The sequence below is a fragment of the Sus scrofa genome, chromosome 5 (genome assembly GCF_054392235.1).
Source record: "Sus scrofa isolate SSC_HxYL_T2T_F1_AM1 chromosome 5, Sscrofa_HxYL_maternal_Yorkshire_Landrace_v2.0, whole genome shotgun sequence".
In the NCBI taxonomy this organism is placed as follows: Eukaryota; Metazoa; Chordata; class Mammalia; order Artiodactyla; family Suidae; genus Sus; species Sus scrofa.
The window spans coordinates 33,552,469-33,571,746 of record NC_139387.1 but is presented as its reverse complement, the minus strand read 5'-3'; the positions used below and the strand labels follow the sequence as shown (position 1 = coordinate 33,571,746).

The 19,278-nt window shown below is 40.4% G+C and overlaps 1 protein-coding gene and 1 long non-coding RNA gene across 2 annotated transcripts in view; one reads left to right on the top strand and one right to left on the bottom strand.

The window, feature by feature from the left end:
• LEMD3 (LEM domain containing 3) overlaps window positions 1-9,374 on the bottom strand; it is a 67,637-nt gene extending 58,263 nt beyond the window's left edge. Inside the window, 1 exon segment of the mRNA NM_001315597.1 lies at window positions 7,817-9,374. Within this exon segment, the coding sequence (NP_001302526.1) occupies window positions 7,817-9,338 (1,522 nt within the window). The 5' untranslated portion in view covers window positions 9,339-9,374.
• The window catches only part of LOC146403307 (uncharacterized), an 897,172-nt gene that overhangs the window by 675,851 nt on the left and 202,043 nt on the right, over window positions 1-19,278 (top strand). The window lies entirely within an intron of this gene.

Below are 19,278 nucleotides of genomic sequence, written 5' to 3'. Positions count from 1 at the left end.
CGACCCCTAGCCTGGGAATCTCCATATGCTGCGTAAACGGCCCTGGAAAAGGCATAAATAAATAAATAAAGTTATGAGACAATAATTGTTACAATTTCTACAATTACCATTGAGCTAGATTGCCAAATTAAACAGTAACAATTTTTAGTGTAATGATAATATAGCATTAGAATAAAGATATAGGAGTTCCCTTTGTGGCTCAGCAGAAAACGAATCTGACTAGTATACATGAGGACGCTGGTTTGATCCCTGGCCTTGCTCAGTGGGTAAGGATCTGGTGTTGCCATGAGCTGAGGCATAGGCCTGCGACTTCAGCTTCGATTTGACCCCTAGCCTGGAAACCTCTATGTGCCGCAAGTGTGGCCCTAAAAAAAAAAAAAAAAAAAACCAAAAAAAATTAGAAATAGTATCATCTCCTTTATGGTTTTACATATAAGTTGTATTACATTATAGCAGATTGCCCTTCTCCTATATCAATGAATTAGTACTCTAAAATCTTAAGTAAGGGTAAATCGTTCCACATGATCGCTAATTGTCAAGTGAGTACACACTTGTACTTACTGTTCTAACACTGGGGGGCTTCACAGATTATCTCTGGCACTTCTAGGATTTCATGCATTAAGTTGCTTTACCCATCCATATCTTTCACAATGTTCTAGATAATAATAATGATGATGGAAAACATATACACAGCCCTTATGTTCTTAAATATATTAAAAGGCGATCTAACAGAGTGGTTAAGAGCAACTACCTGAATCCAAATACTACCTCTGCACTCATGACCCTAGGCAAGTTACCTAACTTCTCCGTGTCTCAGTTTCTTTATCTACAAAATGGGATGAATACTTGCCTCATGAAGATTACATAACAATTTTCATTGTTTAGGCTTAGCCCCCCTCCCCCCGCCCACACAAAGTGCTACATAAAGGTCAACTGCTATTATTATTATTACTATGTGTCATGTACTGAGCCAAGTACTTTACATGCATTTAATTCTCATTTCTCTATTTTACAGATGAAAATACTGAAGTTTATGGTGGTTCAGCAACTTGCTTTTAATATAAAAGCTAACAAGTACAAGGGCCCAAACTCAAACCCAGGTTGCCCCTTTAACAATCCAAGCACTGATATCTATGCCAATGTTTCAAACCTGGCTCCATGAATATACTCATAGGGAATTCAAAAGTTTTCACCCTGAAGATTTTTATTTTAAACTATGCTAGAGATAATTTTCAGATGAAAGACATTTTCACATACTAAATTTTAATTTCTTAACTCATCAAACTGGGATATGCAAACCACTGGTGTTCCCAGGAATATCTTTAGAGGTCTAAGATTTTTTTTTTTTCCTTACAAAGTAGTCAACTTTAAAAAACTTCAAGTGCAACACTCAGCTTTCATTTTTTAAGAATGAGGACAACAATTTTTCAAAATCCTTATACCTATTTCATTACAGACAGAAAGTTTTCGAACGTTTGGCTAGCTTAGCTACCTGAAAAAGCAAAAAACAAACAAACAAACAAAAAACTATGGACACCCCCCCCCCGTAACACCTGGTCTTGTCTTTAAAAATAAAACACACACACTAAAAGAAGAAACAAATATTTTAAAAGTATTTATTCCCTTAGTTAACATACTAGTATTCACATTAAGCACTAGCTGCTCATCTTTAATTATATAATAGCCTATAGGATATTTCTACTTCATAACTCAAAAAATAAGCCTCAAATAATAAACTCATTTTCTCTATGCCACCTTTCCCTTAAAAAGATCCCTTTTCAACATTCTTAATTCCTGTCAATGGTATCACTCTTCTCTCTGTCATCCGGCCTCAGAACCATGTGGTTGAGAAAGAAATGGGATTCAAAGGCAGAACAGTGAAAAGCCTGTACTCAGTTCCTCCTACAGGAACATTACCTCAAGGAGTTGTAATCTATCTGGCACAGTGGACATACACAGTTATAAACACTGAAATAAATGCTATGAAGGATGCATAAGATCTTATGGGAGTAAAGAATGATGGGCTAAACTCTAAGGTAAAGAGGATAGGGAGTGAGAGAAGATAGCCAGAGGAGAGACTTTTAAGAATGAATAGCACTTAATAAAGAAGAAACAATCTGCCAAAAGAAGGGAGTAACATGTACAAAGGTATAAAGGCACAAAAATCTCATGATGTATTTATTGAACACCAAGCAGTGTTCCAGAAATTTCCAGTTTTACAGAAAGTAAAGTGTGATAAGAGAGACTGATAGGAAATGAAGCTAGAAAAGGCAAGCATACTCACACTATGAACAGTTTAGCCAATAAATTTAGATTTTATTCAATGAGTAAGGAAAGACCATTGAGTAATTTTAAGCCTGAATGAATTACTGCATCTTTCTTTCAGAAATCTAGCTCTTGCACTGAAAAATAGACTGCAAGAGTTACAGGCCAAAGCAAAGACAACTGTTAGAAGGCTACTGAAACAGTTCAGGCAAGAGACTAGATTGATTCAAAAAATATGTAGTAGGTAGGACTACAGGATTTGGTAACCAGTTAAGACTGGTTTGAGGTTTGATAGGAAGATGGAGGAAAGGAAGGAAGCTAGGCAAATTCAAGGGTTTTTTTGTTTGTTTGATTGTTTTGGCTTTTTAGGGCTGCACCTGAGGCATACGGAGGTTCCCAGGATAGGGGTCCAATCAGAGCTGCAGCTGCCGGCCTACACCACAGCCACAGCAACATGGGACCCAAGCCGCATCTGTGACCTATACCACAGCTCACAGCAACACCAAATCCTTAACCCACTGAGCGAGGCCAGGGATCAAACCCCCGTCCTCATGGATACTAGCTGGGTTTGTTAACCACTGAGCCATGACAGGAATTCCCTGCAAAAAATTCAAGGTTTTTAGCTTGAGCTCTGGGTAGATGGAAATGCCATTAAGTAAAACAGGGAACAAAGCAAGAGAAACAAGGTGAAAGGAAGGAAAGCTTATGAGTATAGATGGTGTTGGTACTTCTGGTACGTACATCCAGAAGAAATTGTTTAATGAATGGCTAAGCCTAAAACTCAGGAGAAAAAAATCTAAGGTAAAAATATGAAATTGGGAAGTATTAGGCAGGGAGCAGATGAAACTGACTAGGCAAACTATACAAAAGCAAAGAGTTCCAGAGACCAACAATATTTAAAACCGAGGCAGACAAGTAAATGAAAAGTTGGAGAGAGTGGTGAAACAGAAATTTGGAAAGGAGAGAGTTTCATGAAGAAGAGAGTTGTCAATGTATTGAACATATCAAAAAAGGTAAAGAGAAGAACTTCAACGCTTTTGGATTTGGCAATTAAGTAACTGGCAAACACAGAGGTTACAGAGGAATGGAAGGCAAAAAAAGCTAAATTAGGGGTTGAGCGACTGGCAGGGGAGGAAAGAGATATCAATCCTGGTTGAGAAGAAAGTAAGAACTAGAGGAAAATATACAGGGTTAAAGAAGAACATTTTAGTATTTTTACAGGATTAGAAAGGGACTAGTGATGAGTGAGATTTTTTACTTTGTACTTAAACTTAGTATAAGGAAAGTTACCCATGATACAACATTAAATGAGGAAAAAAAAAGGTTGAAGAATATGCATAGTATGATATCACTTAAAATTCAGACTCCATTCTATGGACTTCAAGGTCTTTAGTCCTCTATGACCTGGGCCCTGCCTACTTGTGACTTCATCACATGCCATTCTCTTCCTCATTCACTATGCCCCCTCACACTGACTGTTCTTTTTTGATGCTTCAACATGCCAAGCTTGTTCTTACCTCAGGGTTAACAGGTTACCTCCTGTTACTTCTGCCTAGCATGCTCTTCTCCCTAACTGTCAATGGCTCATTTCTTTAAATCATTCAGATTTCAATTCAAACATTGCCTCATTTAAGAGGCCTGCCCACCTACGTAATATTACATCATCTACCCCAGCTCCTTAAAGTTACCATCATTACCTTCGTGTTATCAACTATCACTACATGAAATTATTTACTTGTCCACTAGGCCGCCCCCACCAGAATATAAGCTCCATGAGAAGAGAGACCTCCTTTGCCTTATTCACCACATATCTGGGGGCTGCTTAAAACAGTGCTTGGCACATAGTAGGCACTTTACTATTGAATGAAAATGTGTATGTATGCACGCACACACACATATATAAATGCATTTATTTACAGGAAAAGCATTAAGAAAGTTCTAATTTATTACTCGAACTTAACACCAGATGAGTGTGAGATTAGGAGATGTATACAATGATTCATTTTTTGCTTCATAGATCTATATTCAAATCTTCTATAACAATTATGTATTTTGTAACTGAAGAACAACTTTTAAATAATTATTATATGAGCCTAAGAGAGTTCATCTATTTCTGTCTCTCTCTTTGCTTTCGGTGGTCATCATGCTCTAATCCAATTGATCCTTGAAAGGTTTTGTTTTGGTAGGGCTGTTCAAAGTTACAATCATAAACTTTAGAGCCTCAGAGAACTTATACATCATCTGATCCAACCCACTAGTTTTACAGATGAGAAAGTGGAGACTCATAGTAACTTAACAAAATAATAGAAGTAATAAAACTAAGGTATTGATGAGACGTTTTCAAAGATCAAATAATTAGGAACTATTTAAAAAGCTCATCTGTTATATGCAATATGTAATTTAAAAGATCACTAATAAAAGCTTACTCAAGCTTACTCTCACATATAACCTACAATCTTCTGGTGAAATTATTCATCAAAGTAAAACTATTTCCTTAAGCACACTATGTGACGAATGAACCCTACAGTTAAGCATCAGCTGACCATTATAATATGACAAGGTATTAAGAGTACATAAACAGGGAGTGAAGTCACTCACCGTTAGGTATGCAGACTTACTGAACTAACAGGTACTTCCTTCCTCCAGGATATACAATACGCCAAGTATATAATACATCTAAGGATTCATCAAACTTTGGTTCAAAATTCTATATCAATGTCTATAATGTATATTTCATAGAACTTAATAAAAATTAAATGTTGAATAGCTAAGAAATACACTACTAAACATCACTTACAGAAATGACTCAACTATTTCTCTTTACGTATATATGTTTCATCTAAATTTGTTATTAATATTACTTTAAGTTTGTTCAACAAACTAACTCATATGATCCTCACAACAACCCCATAGACAGCAGAAATTATTACTCCCATTCTATATGTAAGAATATGGCAAAGAGGTTGAGGAACTTGACAAAGGTCATTTTGACAAGTCCTAGGACCCACACCCTCTACTTCTTAGCCCACTGTTCTTTCCATCACCCAAGCCACCTCACATTTACCATTTATTAAAATGCAAACCACTTTATAACTTCCTTCCTTCCACCAATGGAGGTGAGGAGGGTACCAAAGCTCTAGCAATCCTATCCCTTTCTATTCCACTTGAAATTTTAGTACCTAAGAGAATATTAGTCTCTTATCACTAGGCTCTTATCACTATTTATCTTAATAATGACAAGAAAGATCCGATAAGTCACTTTGGTTGAGAACTGTCCACATCAGTAATTCTGTATGAAATTCTAACAAGTATTCAATTACTTTATTTTATTTATTTTTCCTTTGTCTTTTTAGGGCCAGACCTGTGGCATATGAAGTTCCCAGGCTAGGGGTCCAATCGGAGCTGTAGCTGCTGACCTATGCCACAGCAACAGGGGATTCAAGCAGCCTCTGTGACTTACACCACAGCTCACAGCAACACTGGATCCTTAACTCACTGAGCAAGGCCAGGGATCAAACCCAAGTCCTCACAGATACTAGTCGGGTTCGCTGCCACTGAGCCACAACAGGAACTCTTTATTTTCTTAATCTTAATAAAGGTATCCTCTCATTTAAAAAACTCTCTACAAACAATACCTAAATGGGCTTTATGAAGCCCATACCTACTACGGGCTTTATAGCTGAAAAAAAATCTGAAACCAATCTTAGTCCTAACACTTGCTAGCTGTTCAAACGTGGGTACATTTCTTAACTTCCTTGAGTCTCACTTTTCTCATCTATAAAGTGAGGATATACCATCTAGCTCTGTGAGTTGTTAGGCAGACTCAATGAGATAATATTCGCAAAGCGTTTTAGTAAAAGGGCCGGTTCATAGAACAAACCAGTTCTGTTAGAGAAACAAACATACAGATAGGTACTGCCCATAGGTAACATCATTTATGTGACATTTACCAATTTAACTTCTACCATGACCTTATTTCTTTTCTTTCTCAAATATCTGGGGCAGGACACTGATATACCACTCTTGCTCCCAGAGTACCGATTAACATTGAGTGCTGGATTTCAGTCCTCTTCTAATCCCCCTAGTTAAGGAATATCATAATCTATTATTTGACTATCATAAAATTGGCTATACCCAAACCAAAGCTTACACTATTTTCACTCCTATTCTTTGCTAACTACATCATTCGCTACTTTGAACAAAACTGATAACACCAAGCCAATTTCATAAATATAAATCATGATACAGTGAATTCACATTGGGTGAAGAGGGTTAGTAAGTTTCAGGGGGTAGAGAGGAGAAGGACCTAACATGGATAAATTATGTATTCAGCAGTCCATCATGCACTAAAAACTTATTTTCTCTCTTTCAATCATCCTAGGCGTCATTCTAGTCAAGATTAGCATCGTTTTACAGATTATCAAGGGAAACTCCAACTCTGGCTCCCGCACCCCCTTGCTCAAAGTACTATACCCTACAGGAAGGCTCTTGGCTCAACTCAAAACCTTTCCTCCTCCTCTAGTAATCTCTGCCCAGAAAGCTCTTCTGTCTCCTACAAGGCTAACTCCCCCTCCTGCTTTAGGTCAGAGATTAACTCAACTAGTAGGTTAGCTCAATGAGTACCTACCTGCACCATCTCTAAAGCAGAGTACACCAATGGCTCCATCCTATTGCCTTCATAGAACATAAAATGATCAGTATTCATCTTCCTCCCATGTTAAAGGAGAGGGATACTTCGACTTACCACTGCTATATCCTGAATGTTCAGCACAAATGACGCTGGCTTAATGAATGAGCAAACACACCTGCCCACAGCCATTAAGCAAGTGAAAGGCAGAGCCCGGAAACCAATCCAGATGGATCTGACTGCAAACCCCTACACTGCCCCTTTTCACTGGTGGGAGGGAGGTGCTTTGGGCTGGGAAATCAATTTAGACGTGTGCCTTCCTACTTTCCATACTCATTCACTTTAAAGAAATTATGGGACTACTTACACCTGTCCTTAATAAAACAAAACATTTAACCACCATTTCAAGAGATCTTACATTGTCTTTTAAAATCACAACTCATTTGGGGAAAACAAAAAAAACAAAAACTCCAGTGCATTATTATGCTCCTGCACAATCAAAATACCTCCAAACTGTTGAGTAATGGGACTGGCATCTGCACAAGTGGTTATTTAAGGCCAAAAGAAAATTTAAGTCACACACACGAAGTGCATTTTACTAACAGGCTTGCTTATAGTATTTTGTTCTTTTATGTTTTGAATTTCCCAATACATCATACAGAAAACCCTTAAATCCAGCCGTGGCATCATCGTTCCGATCATTGTAATCATGTTCTTTCTTAAGGAAAGATGGCACGAAGGCACTCAATCTGTTGTGTTTCACTACTAAAGCCATATTCTTGCTGACAGAAGTCACCTCGGATAGGGAGATCCCGCCATGGCGCAGTGGGTTAAGAAGTCACCTCGGCTAAATGCCCAGTGCGGTTAGAGCCCACCACTAACAACAGTCCTTTTGTTGCCTTCCCCACAGGGCTTAATACTTACTGGTGAGTTCTCCATCCTCGGTTACTCCCGTCCCTCTCATTCCTAGGTAAGTCAGTCCCAATATGAGGAAAAATAAGCAGGCAGCAGTTAAGAGAAACATGGACAAGTAGTGAGCACTGAAACCTCCTGTTGGGGACACCTCCTCCCGTTTAAACTGCTGGAGAAGTTCCTCCTCGGGTTCAGAAAGCTTCGGTTTGTTGTATGTGTTTTTCAGGTAGGTGTGATTGGAGCCCGTATGATTGGAGTGATTGATCCTGAGTGAACCAGAGGCGGCCACCGCCGCACCGGGAGGGAGGCTGTTGGAAAAAATCCTGGGGGAGTCCACGTTGAAGGCTCCGCCGCCGATATGATTATTGGTTTTAAGAAGAGAGCCTGTGGACGAATCCAAGGTTGAGTCCATGTCCGCGAGCGGTGGCGGCAGGAGAGGGGCCAGTTTCTTAGCGTTAACACGATATCTAGGAATGGGGCTGGAGTCCAATGGATCACACCCTCCTCCCTGCTCCGCCGCCGCCGGCTCCTCGAGGTTTCTGCTCCGGTCTAGACTCCCGGCGGCCGCCGCCCTGTCATTCATCGCGATTCCTCCCCTTCCCTGAACGGAGGTCTCCAGCCGGCCGCCGGCCGATTTCGCAGGCAGAGGAGAGAGAGGCTTACTATGGCCCCGCCGGAGCCGGTGCCGGGAAAGGGAGTCGTCCTTCAATACCTGTCGGCTGGAGGCCACGTCGTCGTCGTCTTCTTCCTCCGAGTCCGAATAGTTTTCCCGGCAGCTGTAGGGGAGAAGCCGGCTGCCATTCACGGTCCGGCCGGACCACAGAGGCTCCTCGGCCTCCGGGTCCCTGTCCTCGCCGTCTTCTCCCTCCTGCTCCTCGTCTTCCGCCGCCCCATCTCTCCCCGACGGGCTCTGCAGCTCGGGAGCCGCCGACCTCCTGGCCCCCCACCACGAGTGGGGCTTCCTCCGCTCGGCCGAGTTGTTGTTAGTCACCTCGCTGGCGGTCAGGGGCGCCGACGGCGGTTTGAGCCCGCGGTACTGGAGCGGAGCCCGGTCTTTCCTCCCGCCGCCGCCGCCGGCCTGGTCCCGGGGACTGGCCTCCACGTCCGACTCGTCCGAGCTGAAGCCCAGGACCACTTTGCTGCCAGCCGTGGGGGCGGCCGAGGCGCCCCCGGTCCCTCCCAAGGGGCTCTCCGGGCCCGAAGTGGAGATCCGGCCCAGGCCTCCAGGAGTCCGTAAGTAGGAGAGGTCGCCCGAGACCGGCCGGACCCCCATCCCCGCGGCCGCCACCGTCGATCCCGCGGCGGCGACCGTGGCGGCTGCCGTGTTATTGTTATTACTGTTCCGCGTCTTGGTGCCGCGGCCCCCGGACCGGTGCTGCTGCTGCTCTTCCTCTCGAAGCTTCTTCAGCTTCTTGAGGTAAACCGGGCGGGTGCTTTCCGTCACTGGGCCAGGAGACAGGCCGTAACGGCGGAGCTGAGAGAAAAGCTCCTCATCCGAGAGCTGCTGAGGCGCCGAAGCCGCTGCCGCCGCCATTTTCTCTCCAGGGTGTTTTACAAGCTCCGCGCTACCGGAAGTGACGCGCCGCCCTAGACCCTGAACTAGACCGGGGTGCGTCGCCCTCCCAGCGCCACGGGCGCCTTAGCCAATGGGAGGCGCGGGAGGAGCTCACCTGAGCGGGAAAAGGCCACCTGAGCGGCGCGCAGCTCCCGCTGCTGAGAGTTTTTCTGCGCTCTGACTTGGGGTGCCAGTGCCTTCCCTTCCCTTTCCCTTTCTGTCTCCTCTCCATCCGGCAACTCTCCTCTTTGCCTTTACCAGCGCCTTTCCCGGGGACTGCCTCCTGACAAGCAGTACCTTGACCTCTTCTTTCCAGGTTCCTGCCGCTGGGCAGTAATAGTTGATGGGAAATCTGCCTTGAACTTCATGGCATTAGTTTTTTCCGTCCTGATTCCCGCTGCGTAGGGGAACCAGGAGACTTAAATTTTGGTGGACAGACAATTGGCAATTTCCCTATTGACTCCTGGTTCTCTTTTCACTTTGTCTTTCTACTTGACTTACCAAAGAAAAGGGAAGGGCAGTTTCTCTCACTGCTCATTCTGAGAAGCCTCACATCTTCCATTCCAAGGAAGAGATACAGAGTAAACCAGCCAGCCCCAATAGTTTTCTTCAATTGTGATGGATATTCATTCCCTAGTTGGTTGTAAAGTATTATCATTTTTTCCTCTTCTAAAATCTGATAGGTCATCATTTTGGTGATTGAAAGAGTCTATCCCTTGCTTCACTCTATGACAAAAAAGCGAGCACACCATCCTGCTTATTTCCTTCTTAGCATCTTTCCAACCTATAGTTATTTATTTATTGTTAATGATTATTTTTAATGCATTTGTTTTCAAAATTATTGATTGACTGGATTGTCTTATCCCTTTGAACTGTAAGCTTTATGGGCACAGGAACCACCCCTACAGTGCCTGACACTAGAAGTTCAAGAACATTTGTTGAACTAATGAATGACTTCCAAAAGTAGGATAGTATGAGATTAATATTTTGACGTAAAAGTAGTGGCAAATGAGAAACCTTCACACACAGTCAATAACAAAAACCAAAAAACAAAAACAATTAAGACCTGGCAGTCTGTTTCTTTCTCTCTGTTTTTAATATTGTCACTATCTTAAGCCCTCTGGTCAGATACCAGTTTAGCTTGGGCCATATTACTAACACTGTACTCCCCCTGGTTTCCAGTAAAATATCTTTTGCAATTTTGTCCTTCATAGTCAGGACATTAGCTTTTTTTTTAGTTCTGCACCTGCAGATTATGGAAGTTCCCAGGCTAGGGGTTGAATTGGAGCTGCAGACGCAGGCCTACACCACAGCCACAGAAATGCCAAATCTGAGCCATGTCTGTGACCTACACCACGGTTCACAGCAATGCAGGATCCTTAACCCACTGAGGAAGGCCAGGGATCAAATCTGTGTCGTCATGGATACTAGTCGGGTTCATTACCACTGACCCACAACAGGAACTCCTGACTTTAGCTTATGTTGAAGAACAATCTAAAGAATGACCACTCAACATTATGTTCAAAGGTTTATTTCCTTAGAGACTGTCCTTTCTGGTCTCAGTATTAGAAATAATTGTACGTTTCCAGACAGCTCATTTGTTTTGGTTCTGCTTTGTTTTATTTATGTATTTATCATTTTTGTTGTTGAGGTAAGATTCACATAACAAAATTAAGCATTTAAAAGTGTACATTTGATTGCATTTAGTACATTTACAAAGTTGTGCAACCATCACCTCTGTGTAATTCAAAAACATTTTCAACGTTCCTAAAGGAGAACCTGTACCTGATATGCAGACATTCTCTATTTCTCCCCATCTCCAGACCCTGGCAACTTTTTTTTTTTTTTTTTTTCCTTTTTAGGGCAGCACCCGGGGCATATGGAGGTTCCCAGGCTAGGAGTCTAATCAGAGCTACAGCTTCCACCTATGCCACAGCCACAGCAACACGGGATCTGAGCCCCATCTGCGACCTACACTATAGCTCACCGCAACACCAGATCCTTAACCCACGAGTGAGGCCAGGGATCGAACCTGCAATCTCATGGTTCCTAGTCAGATTCGTTTCCACTGTGCCACAACAGGAATGCCCAGATCCTGGCAACCTTATCTTTTTCCTGTCTCTATGGATTTAACTATTCTGGATATTTCATATAAATGGACTCATATAATAATGTGATCTTTTGTGTCTGACTCCTTTCACTTAACATTTTGAGATTCATCAAGATATACCATGTATCAAGGAGTTCCCGTTGTAGCTCAGTGATAACAAACCCGACTAGTATCCATGAGGACAGTTGGATACGTGGCCTGGCTCAATGGGTTAAGGATCTGGCATTGCCATGAGCTGTGGTTTAAGTCACAGACACAGCTTGGATCTGGTGTTGCTGTGGCTGTGGTATAGACTGCAGGTCCAATTTGACCTCTAGCCTGGGAACTTCCATATGTCATGAGTGGGGCCATAAAAAAGCAAAAAGCAAAAAAAAAAAAAAAGGATGTAGCATGGATCAGTATTTCATTTCTTTTTATGGCTGAATAATATTTCCTATTATGAATATACCACATTTCATTTATCTGTTCATCCATTGATAGAAATTTTGGTTGTTTCCACCTTTGGGTTATTGTGAATACTGCTGCTATGAACATTCGTGTACAAGTATCTGTTTGAATACTTGTTTTCTATTATTTTGGGTATGTACCTAGAAATTTCAGATCATATGGTAATTGTGGGTTTCACTTTTTGAAGAATGACAAAATTACGAATTTGTTTCTGACCTTATGGATGGACACTGTGTTTGCTGACTTGCCATGTTTCTCTCTTTGAGACAAGAGCTGGGAAGTTCAGGCTTGAATTTGTGTCCCAACCATGGCAAGTGTTTAGGGCTCTATAGCATATATTTTATAAATTAATCCCATTGCTAACTCCATCTAAACTTTCTAACTTCATGTGCCTCATTTTATTTTATTTTAATTTTTTTAGGGCTGCATCTGAGGCATATGGAAATTCCCAGGCTAGGGCTCAAATCAGAGCTGCAGCTGCCATCCTACACCACAGCTCATAGCTGTGCCAGATCGTTTAACCCACTGAGCAAGGCCAGGGATTGAACCCGCATCCTCATGGATGCTGGTCAGATTCTTAACCCACTGAGCCACAACAGGAACTCCAACATGTGCTTCATTTTAAAAAATGATTTTATTTTCTCTTCCTAAGATGATATACATCTGTTTAGCTATCTTTTACTTATTTGCAGACCATCATATAATTCCTCTGACAATCCAAAGGGTATTTTATGATTAGTTTTCATCTTTTACATATAAGGAAACCAAGATTAGAAAGGTTCCTTGATTCAGTTCTCTCAATAGCCAGATGCAAAACTGAAACGTATGACCTCAGAGTCCAAATTTCCTACTCTTTCCACTACAGTATACTACCTCTTGAATACCTTTCTTAAATCATACAGTAATATATGTAAAAATAAACTTAGTTCCCTCTTTTCTCACCTATCCTAGAGAGGGAGGAGTCTGTAATGAGGTGAGGAAGAGGACAAAAGCTTTTACAGTTAACGTATTTCTTAGTTTTATTGCTACATGAAGCAACTGGAAAGAGAACTCAGAAATATAAAACTAATTCTACCACAAGTTTTTAGCGGATCAAAGAAGTAACACAATATCACAATGATGTTATGGCTTAACTTCTCTTAAACTGCCTCAAGAATGTCTTCACTAGTTTGATCTACAAAGTTCCTGATGTTTATTTTTCTTTTTATTTGCTCAACTTTTATTCAACCCTCACATTGCTTCTAAGGAAGAAGCCAGAATAAACAGGCTGAAAATACAACATGGTAATGAGAAATGTTGGACAAAATTCTTGTCCTATGTTATTGTGAGAATTAGCCAAGAAAGTTCATAGCAAGAGCATCTGTTTCCTTTTTCTGTTTATAACTCAAATAGGTGAGGAGCGGTCATACAACTCAAGTAAATAACATACAGATGATTGATAATTATTTTCTTCTCTGTGCAAGAAGATGAACTGCTCAATCATATACTGGGAATGGTGAAGAATATTTTATATTAATATGTGATGGACAAGTATCTTAAAGAATATTTGAGTTCCATTTACAGTTCTGCAGTTAATTAATTGTAGTAATAGTTTACACTTTTATATTGCCTCAGAATCAATAAAGCCTCTTAATTACCTCATTTGATCTTTATGCCAACCCTAACAGGCAGGCCTTATTATCTTGGTTCTATGGATGAGAAAACTAAGGCTCCAGAAAGTTCTATCATTTGTCCTTTATGAGAGCTTACCAGCTGAGATCTAAAAAGAAAATCATGGACTTGAAGAATAGACTTGTGGCTGCCGTGGGGGAGAGGGAGGGAGTGGGAGGGATGGGGAGCTTGGGGTTATCGGATGAAACTTGGAATGGATTTACAAGGAGATCCTGCTGAGTAGCATTGAGAACTATGTCTAGATACTTATATTGCAACAGAACAAAGGGTGGGGGATAAAATGCATACGTGTAAAAGTAACTGGGTCCCCATGCTGTACCTCAGAAAAAAAATTAAAATTAAAAAAAATGAAATAAAATCATTCCTAGATTGTCTCACCCTAAGTTCACTATTCTTTCCAGCCCCTCACAATTGCCTTCTCACATGAGTAGATTGTACGTCACAGAACGAGTCATTTAAACTTTTTTTAGTTTCTTCATCTCTAAAATGGAGAATACTTGACCATTAAAATCTTCTAGGAATTCAAAACTTTCTGAAAGTACTTCCTTATGGTCCTTCTTATTGCACATTTTTATTAGAGTTATTTATATACCTACATTAATTCTCCTCTTTGTTCTTTGAGATAAGGATCTGTGTCTGAAATTTGCATCCCTCCAAGCTCCTGGCTTATTAAGTGGTACCACATGTCACAAAACAGTATCAGAAAGACTTTGAGAAGACACACAAAGAAGAAATACATTAGGGATGACTCCTGTAGGATTATCTAGAAATAGGAGAGAAATGTGAGTCTATAAATTCAGCATAAAGTTTAAGGAATACACCTGCAAAGAGGCTTATGGCCCAGGCTGCTCTAGAGATTTGATTTCCTTAAGCAGCAAAACACATTTTTGACAGCAATGTTTTCTGTCTTGTCTCATATAAGCAAGGGTGTGAAGAGATCAGTTTATGATTATCCATTCTTTTCAATGCAATCTTTAAGTGTTGTTTTATTTGTTAGAAGAGAGCATCATAGGAAACAGGCATAGAAAATCATCAGGTTTGCGCCTTATAGTACTTTCAAACCTTGGTTTATGCATCCTTTGGTGTTTCTTATCTGTTCTTCCCAGAAGCTGAAGCATGGACAGAAGGTATAGCGGGAGAAGAGGACCATTTTAGTTTTTGTTGATGTGATAGAAAGCTTTGTCTCCCATCACTCATGACTGGGACTTGTTCCTGACCTCTGCTTGCCTCTAAATAAGAACATTTCTGCCCACCCACACAAGAGGAACATTTCTGAATGGTGTGTGTTCTTTCATTGTTCACTTGGTCCTTGAAGAGCAAGTCCACAATGAGCAGCCACGTCCACTGGTTCCCTTCTCTGCTGCAAGGCCTGAAACTACTCTCTAGACAAAGCCCGGGCAATCAGGCCCGCTTCATTTGTTCTACCTTTCTCAGCCATCACTGTCCTTCATTGCCTGATGTCCAGTGTCTCCAAACTGTTGTTTCAGTGTATTTTTAGTTGTTCCAGGCTAGAGGACAAACCTAATCCCTGTTATCTCATTTTGCCGAGACAAAGAAATCGCAGTACATGGGGGTTTAATATACTAATCTCTCTACACTTCTTACATGTTTGAAATTCTCTGAAATAAAGAACTTTTAAAAAAAAAAAAAAAGGTGAAGACCTGAAGCCTGGTAATGCAGCAGGTTTTTGAAGGAAGACAGTGTTGTGTAATGGAATTTTTATTCAGTTGTATTATCCATAAAGGTGTAAAGATTATCTCCTTTGACCCCCCCAAATAATTTTTCATTAATGTATACATAACTAATATTTTTTAACATACAAAAAGTTCAAGTAATATCCTGAGCATCTGAGCCCATAGTAATAACCCCCTCAAGTAGCCACCGTTGTGTTGTTTGAATTTGGTATTTATCATCCTTATGCATCTTCTTTTTCTTCTGTTTCTCTCTCTGTTTCTCTCTCTCTCTCTCTCTCTCTCTCTCTCTCTCTCTCTCTCTCGTGTGTGTGTATGCGTGTGTGCGCATTTGTGTATCAAAATATATTAAAAACATGTTTGTTATTTTAAATTTTTATGTATGATAACATTATATATGTATAATATATTTTTTTTTCTGAAACTTACATTTTTGATCAACATTTTGTGAAATTCAGACATATGTAACTCCCGTTCAGTCATTTTCACTAGATTAAATCAGTGAATGACATGCCTAGTTTTCAGTTGCTCATGTATATTTTGTCAAGTCCCTAATTAAGACTGCAGGATTTGTTCATTCACTTATTCAACAAATATTTCTTTTTTGTTGTTATCTTTTTATGGTCACACCCATGGCATATGGAGGTTCCCAGGCTAGAGGTCCAATCAGAGCTACTACAGCTGCCAGCCTATGCCACAGCCACAGCAACATGGGATCCGAGGTGCATCTGCTACCTACACCACAGCTCATGGCAATGCTGGATCCTTAACCCACTGAGTGAGGCCAGGGATGGAACCTGCATTCTCATGGATGTTAGTCAGATTCATTTCCACTGAGCCATGAAGGGAACGCCACCAAATATTTTTTTAAATTACTCAATGAATAGTTGTACAATGATCATTACAACCTGATTTTATAGCATTTCCATCCCAAAGCCCCAGCTCATCCCCCACCCCCAACCTGTCTCATTTGGAAACCATAAGTTTTTCAAAGTCTGTGAGTTAGTATCTGTTCTGCAAAGAAGTTCATTGTGTCCTTTTTTTAGATTCCACATGTAAGTGATAGCATTTGATATTGGTGTCTCACTGTCTGACTGACTTCGATTAGCATGGTAATTTCTAGGTCCATCCATGTCGCTGCAAATGCCGTTATCTCTTTCCTTTTAATGGCTGAGTAATATTCCATTGTGTATGTGTACCACATCTTCCTTTTCCACTCTTCTGTCCATGGACATTTAGGTTGTTTCCATGTCTTGGCTATTGTATATAGTGCTGCAATGAACATTGGAGTACATGTATCTTTTTGAGTCATGGTTTTCTCTGGGTAGATGCCCAGGAATGGGATTGATGGATCAAATGGTAATTCTATTTTTAGTTCTCTGAGGCATCTCCATACTGCTTTTCACAGTGGTTGCACCAATTTACATTCCCACCAACAGTGTAAGAGGGTTCTCTTTTCTCCACCCCCTCTCTAGCACTTATTGTTTGTAGTCTTTTTGATGATGGTCATTCTGGCTGGTGTAAGGTGGTACCTCATAGTGATTTTGATTTTCATTTCTCTAATTATTAGTTGATATTGAACACCTTTTCATGTGTTTTTTGGCCATCTGTATGTCTTCTTTGGAGAATTGTCTGTTTAGATCTTCTGCCCATTTTCTGATGGAGTTGTTTGTTTCCAACAATTTTTTTTTTGAGTGCTTATTGTGGGCCAAACATTGTTCTACGTGATGGGGATACTACAATGAATAAAATCACATCATAGACCTTACATTTTAGCTCAAGAAGATAGACACCTACAAGTAACATATACTATTTAAGTTAGCAATAGGTGCTAAGAAGAAAACAAGGTAAATGGGATAGGGATTAAGGTGACAGGTGCATGATGCTATCTCATAGGTGGTTAGGAAGATCTTTCTGATAAAGGTACTTTTGCACAGGCATCTGAAGGGAATGCTAAGAGCAAAAGCCGGAATGGGAATGTGCATGGTGTGACCATGCTTTTGCAGAAAAGAGAGCAGTATGGCTGGTGAAGAGACGGGGGATGGGGTGTGAGCCAAGGGAGAAGGGGTCAGATTGGTGGTGGAGGAGAAACTTATAGGGCGTTTTAGGCAATGGTAAGGGCTTGGATTTCACTCTGAGTGAGATGAGAAGCCATTTTAGGATTTTGAGGAACAGAGCTACATGATCTAATTGACCTTTTTAAGACCCGTTGAGAATAGACTTTAGGATGGAAAAGGGAAAGAAAACAGGAGGCTATTGCCACAATTCAGATGAAAAAGATTATGGTTCGGAACAGAGTAGTTAAGTGGAAGAAGCATTTGAATTCTGAATTTAATTTTAAAGGTAGAGCTAAGTAGAATTTACTTGCAAATTAGATGTTAGATCTGAGAGAAAGAAGTCAAAAATGACTCCAAGTATTAAGGGCTGAGTATCCAAAAGAAAGGAGATTTGTTTTTGTTTTTGTTTTTTTCTTTTCTTTTCTTTTTATGGCCAAACCTGTGGCACATGGAAGTTTCCAGGCTAGGGGTCATTTTGGAGCTGCAGTTGCCAGCCTACGCATAGCCATAGTTATGCCAGATCTGAGCCACATCTGCAACCTACACTGCAACCTGTGGCAATACCAGATCCTTAACCCACTGATTGAAGCCAGGGATGGAACCCACATCCTCATGGACACTATGTTGGGTTCTCAACCCACTGAGCCACAACAAGAGCTCCCGGAGCTGCGGAGCTGCTATTTATTGAAATGTATTAGTCTAGGCTTGCAATAAGTTTGGGAGGGAGTCAAGAGATTCATGTGGATATGTTATGTTTGGGACTTCTGAGTAAAGGAGTCTGATAAACAAGTGTATACATGAGTCTGGGCTCATGTTATTAATAAGTGTATCAGCAGCATATGGATGAAATTAAAGTCCTGGAAATTAGCAAGATAGGAAAGATAAGAGAACTGAGCCCTGAAGTACTCCAACATGTAGGGAAAGAGAAGATAACAAGAAACCTGAAGAGAAGACTGAAAACGAGCTGGTGTGAGCTAGCAGAAAGCCAAGAAAGTGATGTCTTAGAAGATGCTAAGCCAAATTTCTGAAGATTTTCCTCACCTGCTCTCTTGTGGATAATGGACTCTTCCCATGAAGGTTGATTATTCCCCAAATGTTAAGGAACTAAAATATATGCTTGTAAATTAAAAAGTAATAAATGTAAAATTTCATATAATAGGGGGATTATGAAAAATATTAATTTTACTGTAATTGTTTTAAATGTTTAATCATGTTTTCAACAAAATTAAGCTTTACCGAAAAAATCTGAAGTAACATCCTGTCTCATCTTTCTCTTCTATGCTCATATTAACTTAGGCTCCCTTCTTAGCATTTTGACACTTTTGTGTAAAAATCCAAATGGTGCATTTATTTCTAAAGGAAAGAAGAATTTACTGATGGCTAATGTCTAAATCATTTAAACTTCATGTGAAAAGATTTGCTATTTTTATTTAAATAAGATGCATTATTGTTGTTAAAGTCTTTAGGGCCCATGGGTTTTGGCTGGGGTCTGAGCTGTGATATTTGTATTCAGTAAATGGAAAATTCTTTCTAGTTTACCTCAGGTGGTTCTGTAATTACCTAACCTTGTTGGTTTCAGTTTGGTGTTTTGGGACCCTTTTAAAAGACTTGAGCTCTTATAGGCACTGCACCTCTGCTCCTATTTGAAATGTAGCATAAGTATCTTAATCATTAGAAAACCACCAGACATGTACCCTGATGAAGACAAATGTGCAAATAAGATTTGTGTTATTCTTGAGTGTGAGCCAGCAGGACAGGTTTTCAAAAATTCAAAAGCTGAGAGGGATCTTAGTATGTAGGCATATCCTATTTTTTTTTTTTTAGGTTAAGAAAATAAAGTCTAGGAAGTTATATTAATTGTCCAAGCTGCCTCAGTTAGTGAGAAAATAAAGATTTGAACCCAGGAATTCTAATTTCAGACTAGCTCTCTAAACTCTGAAGCT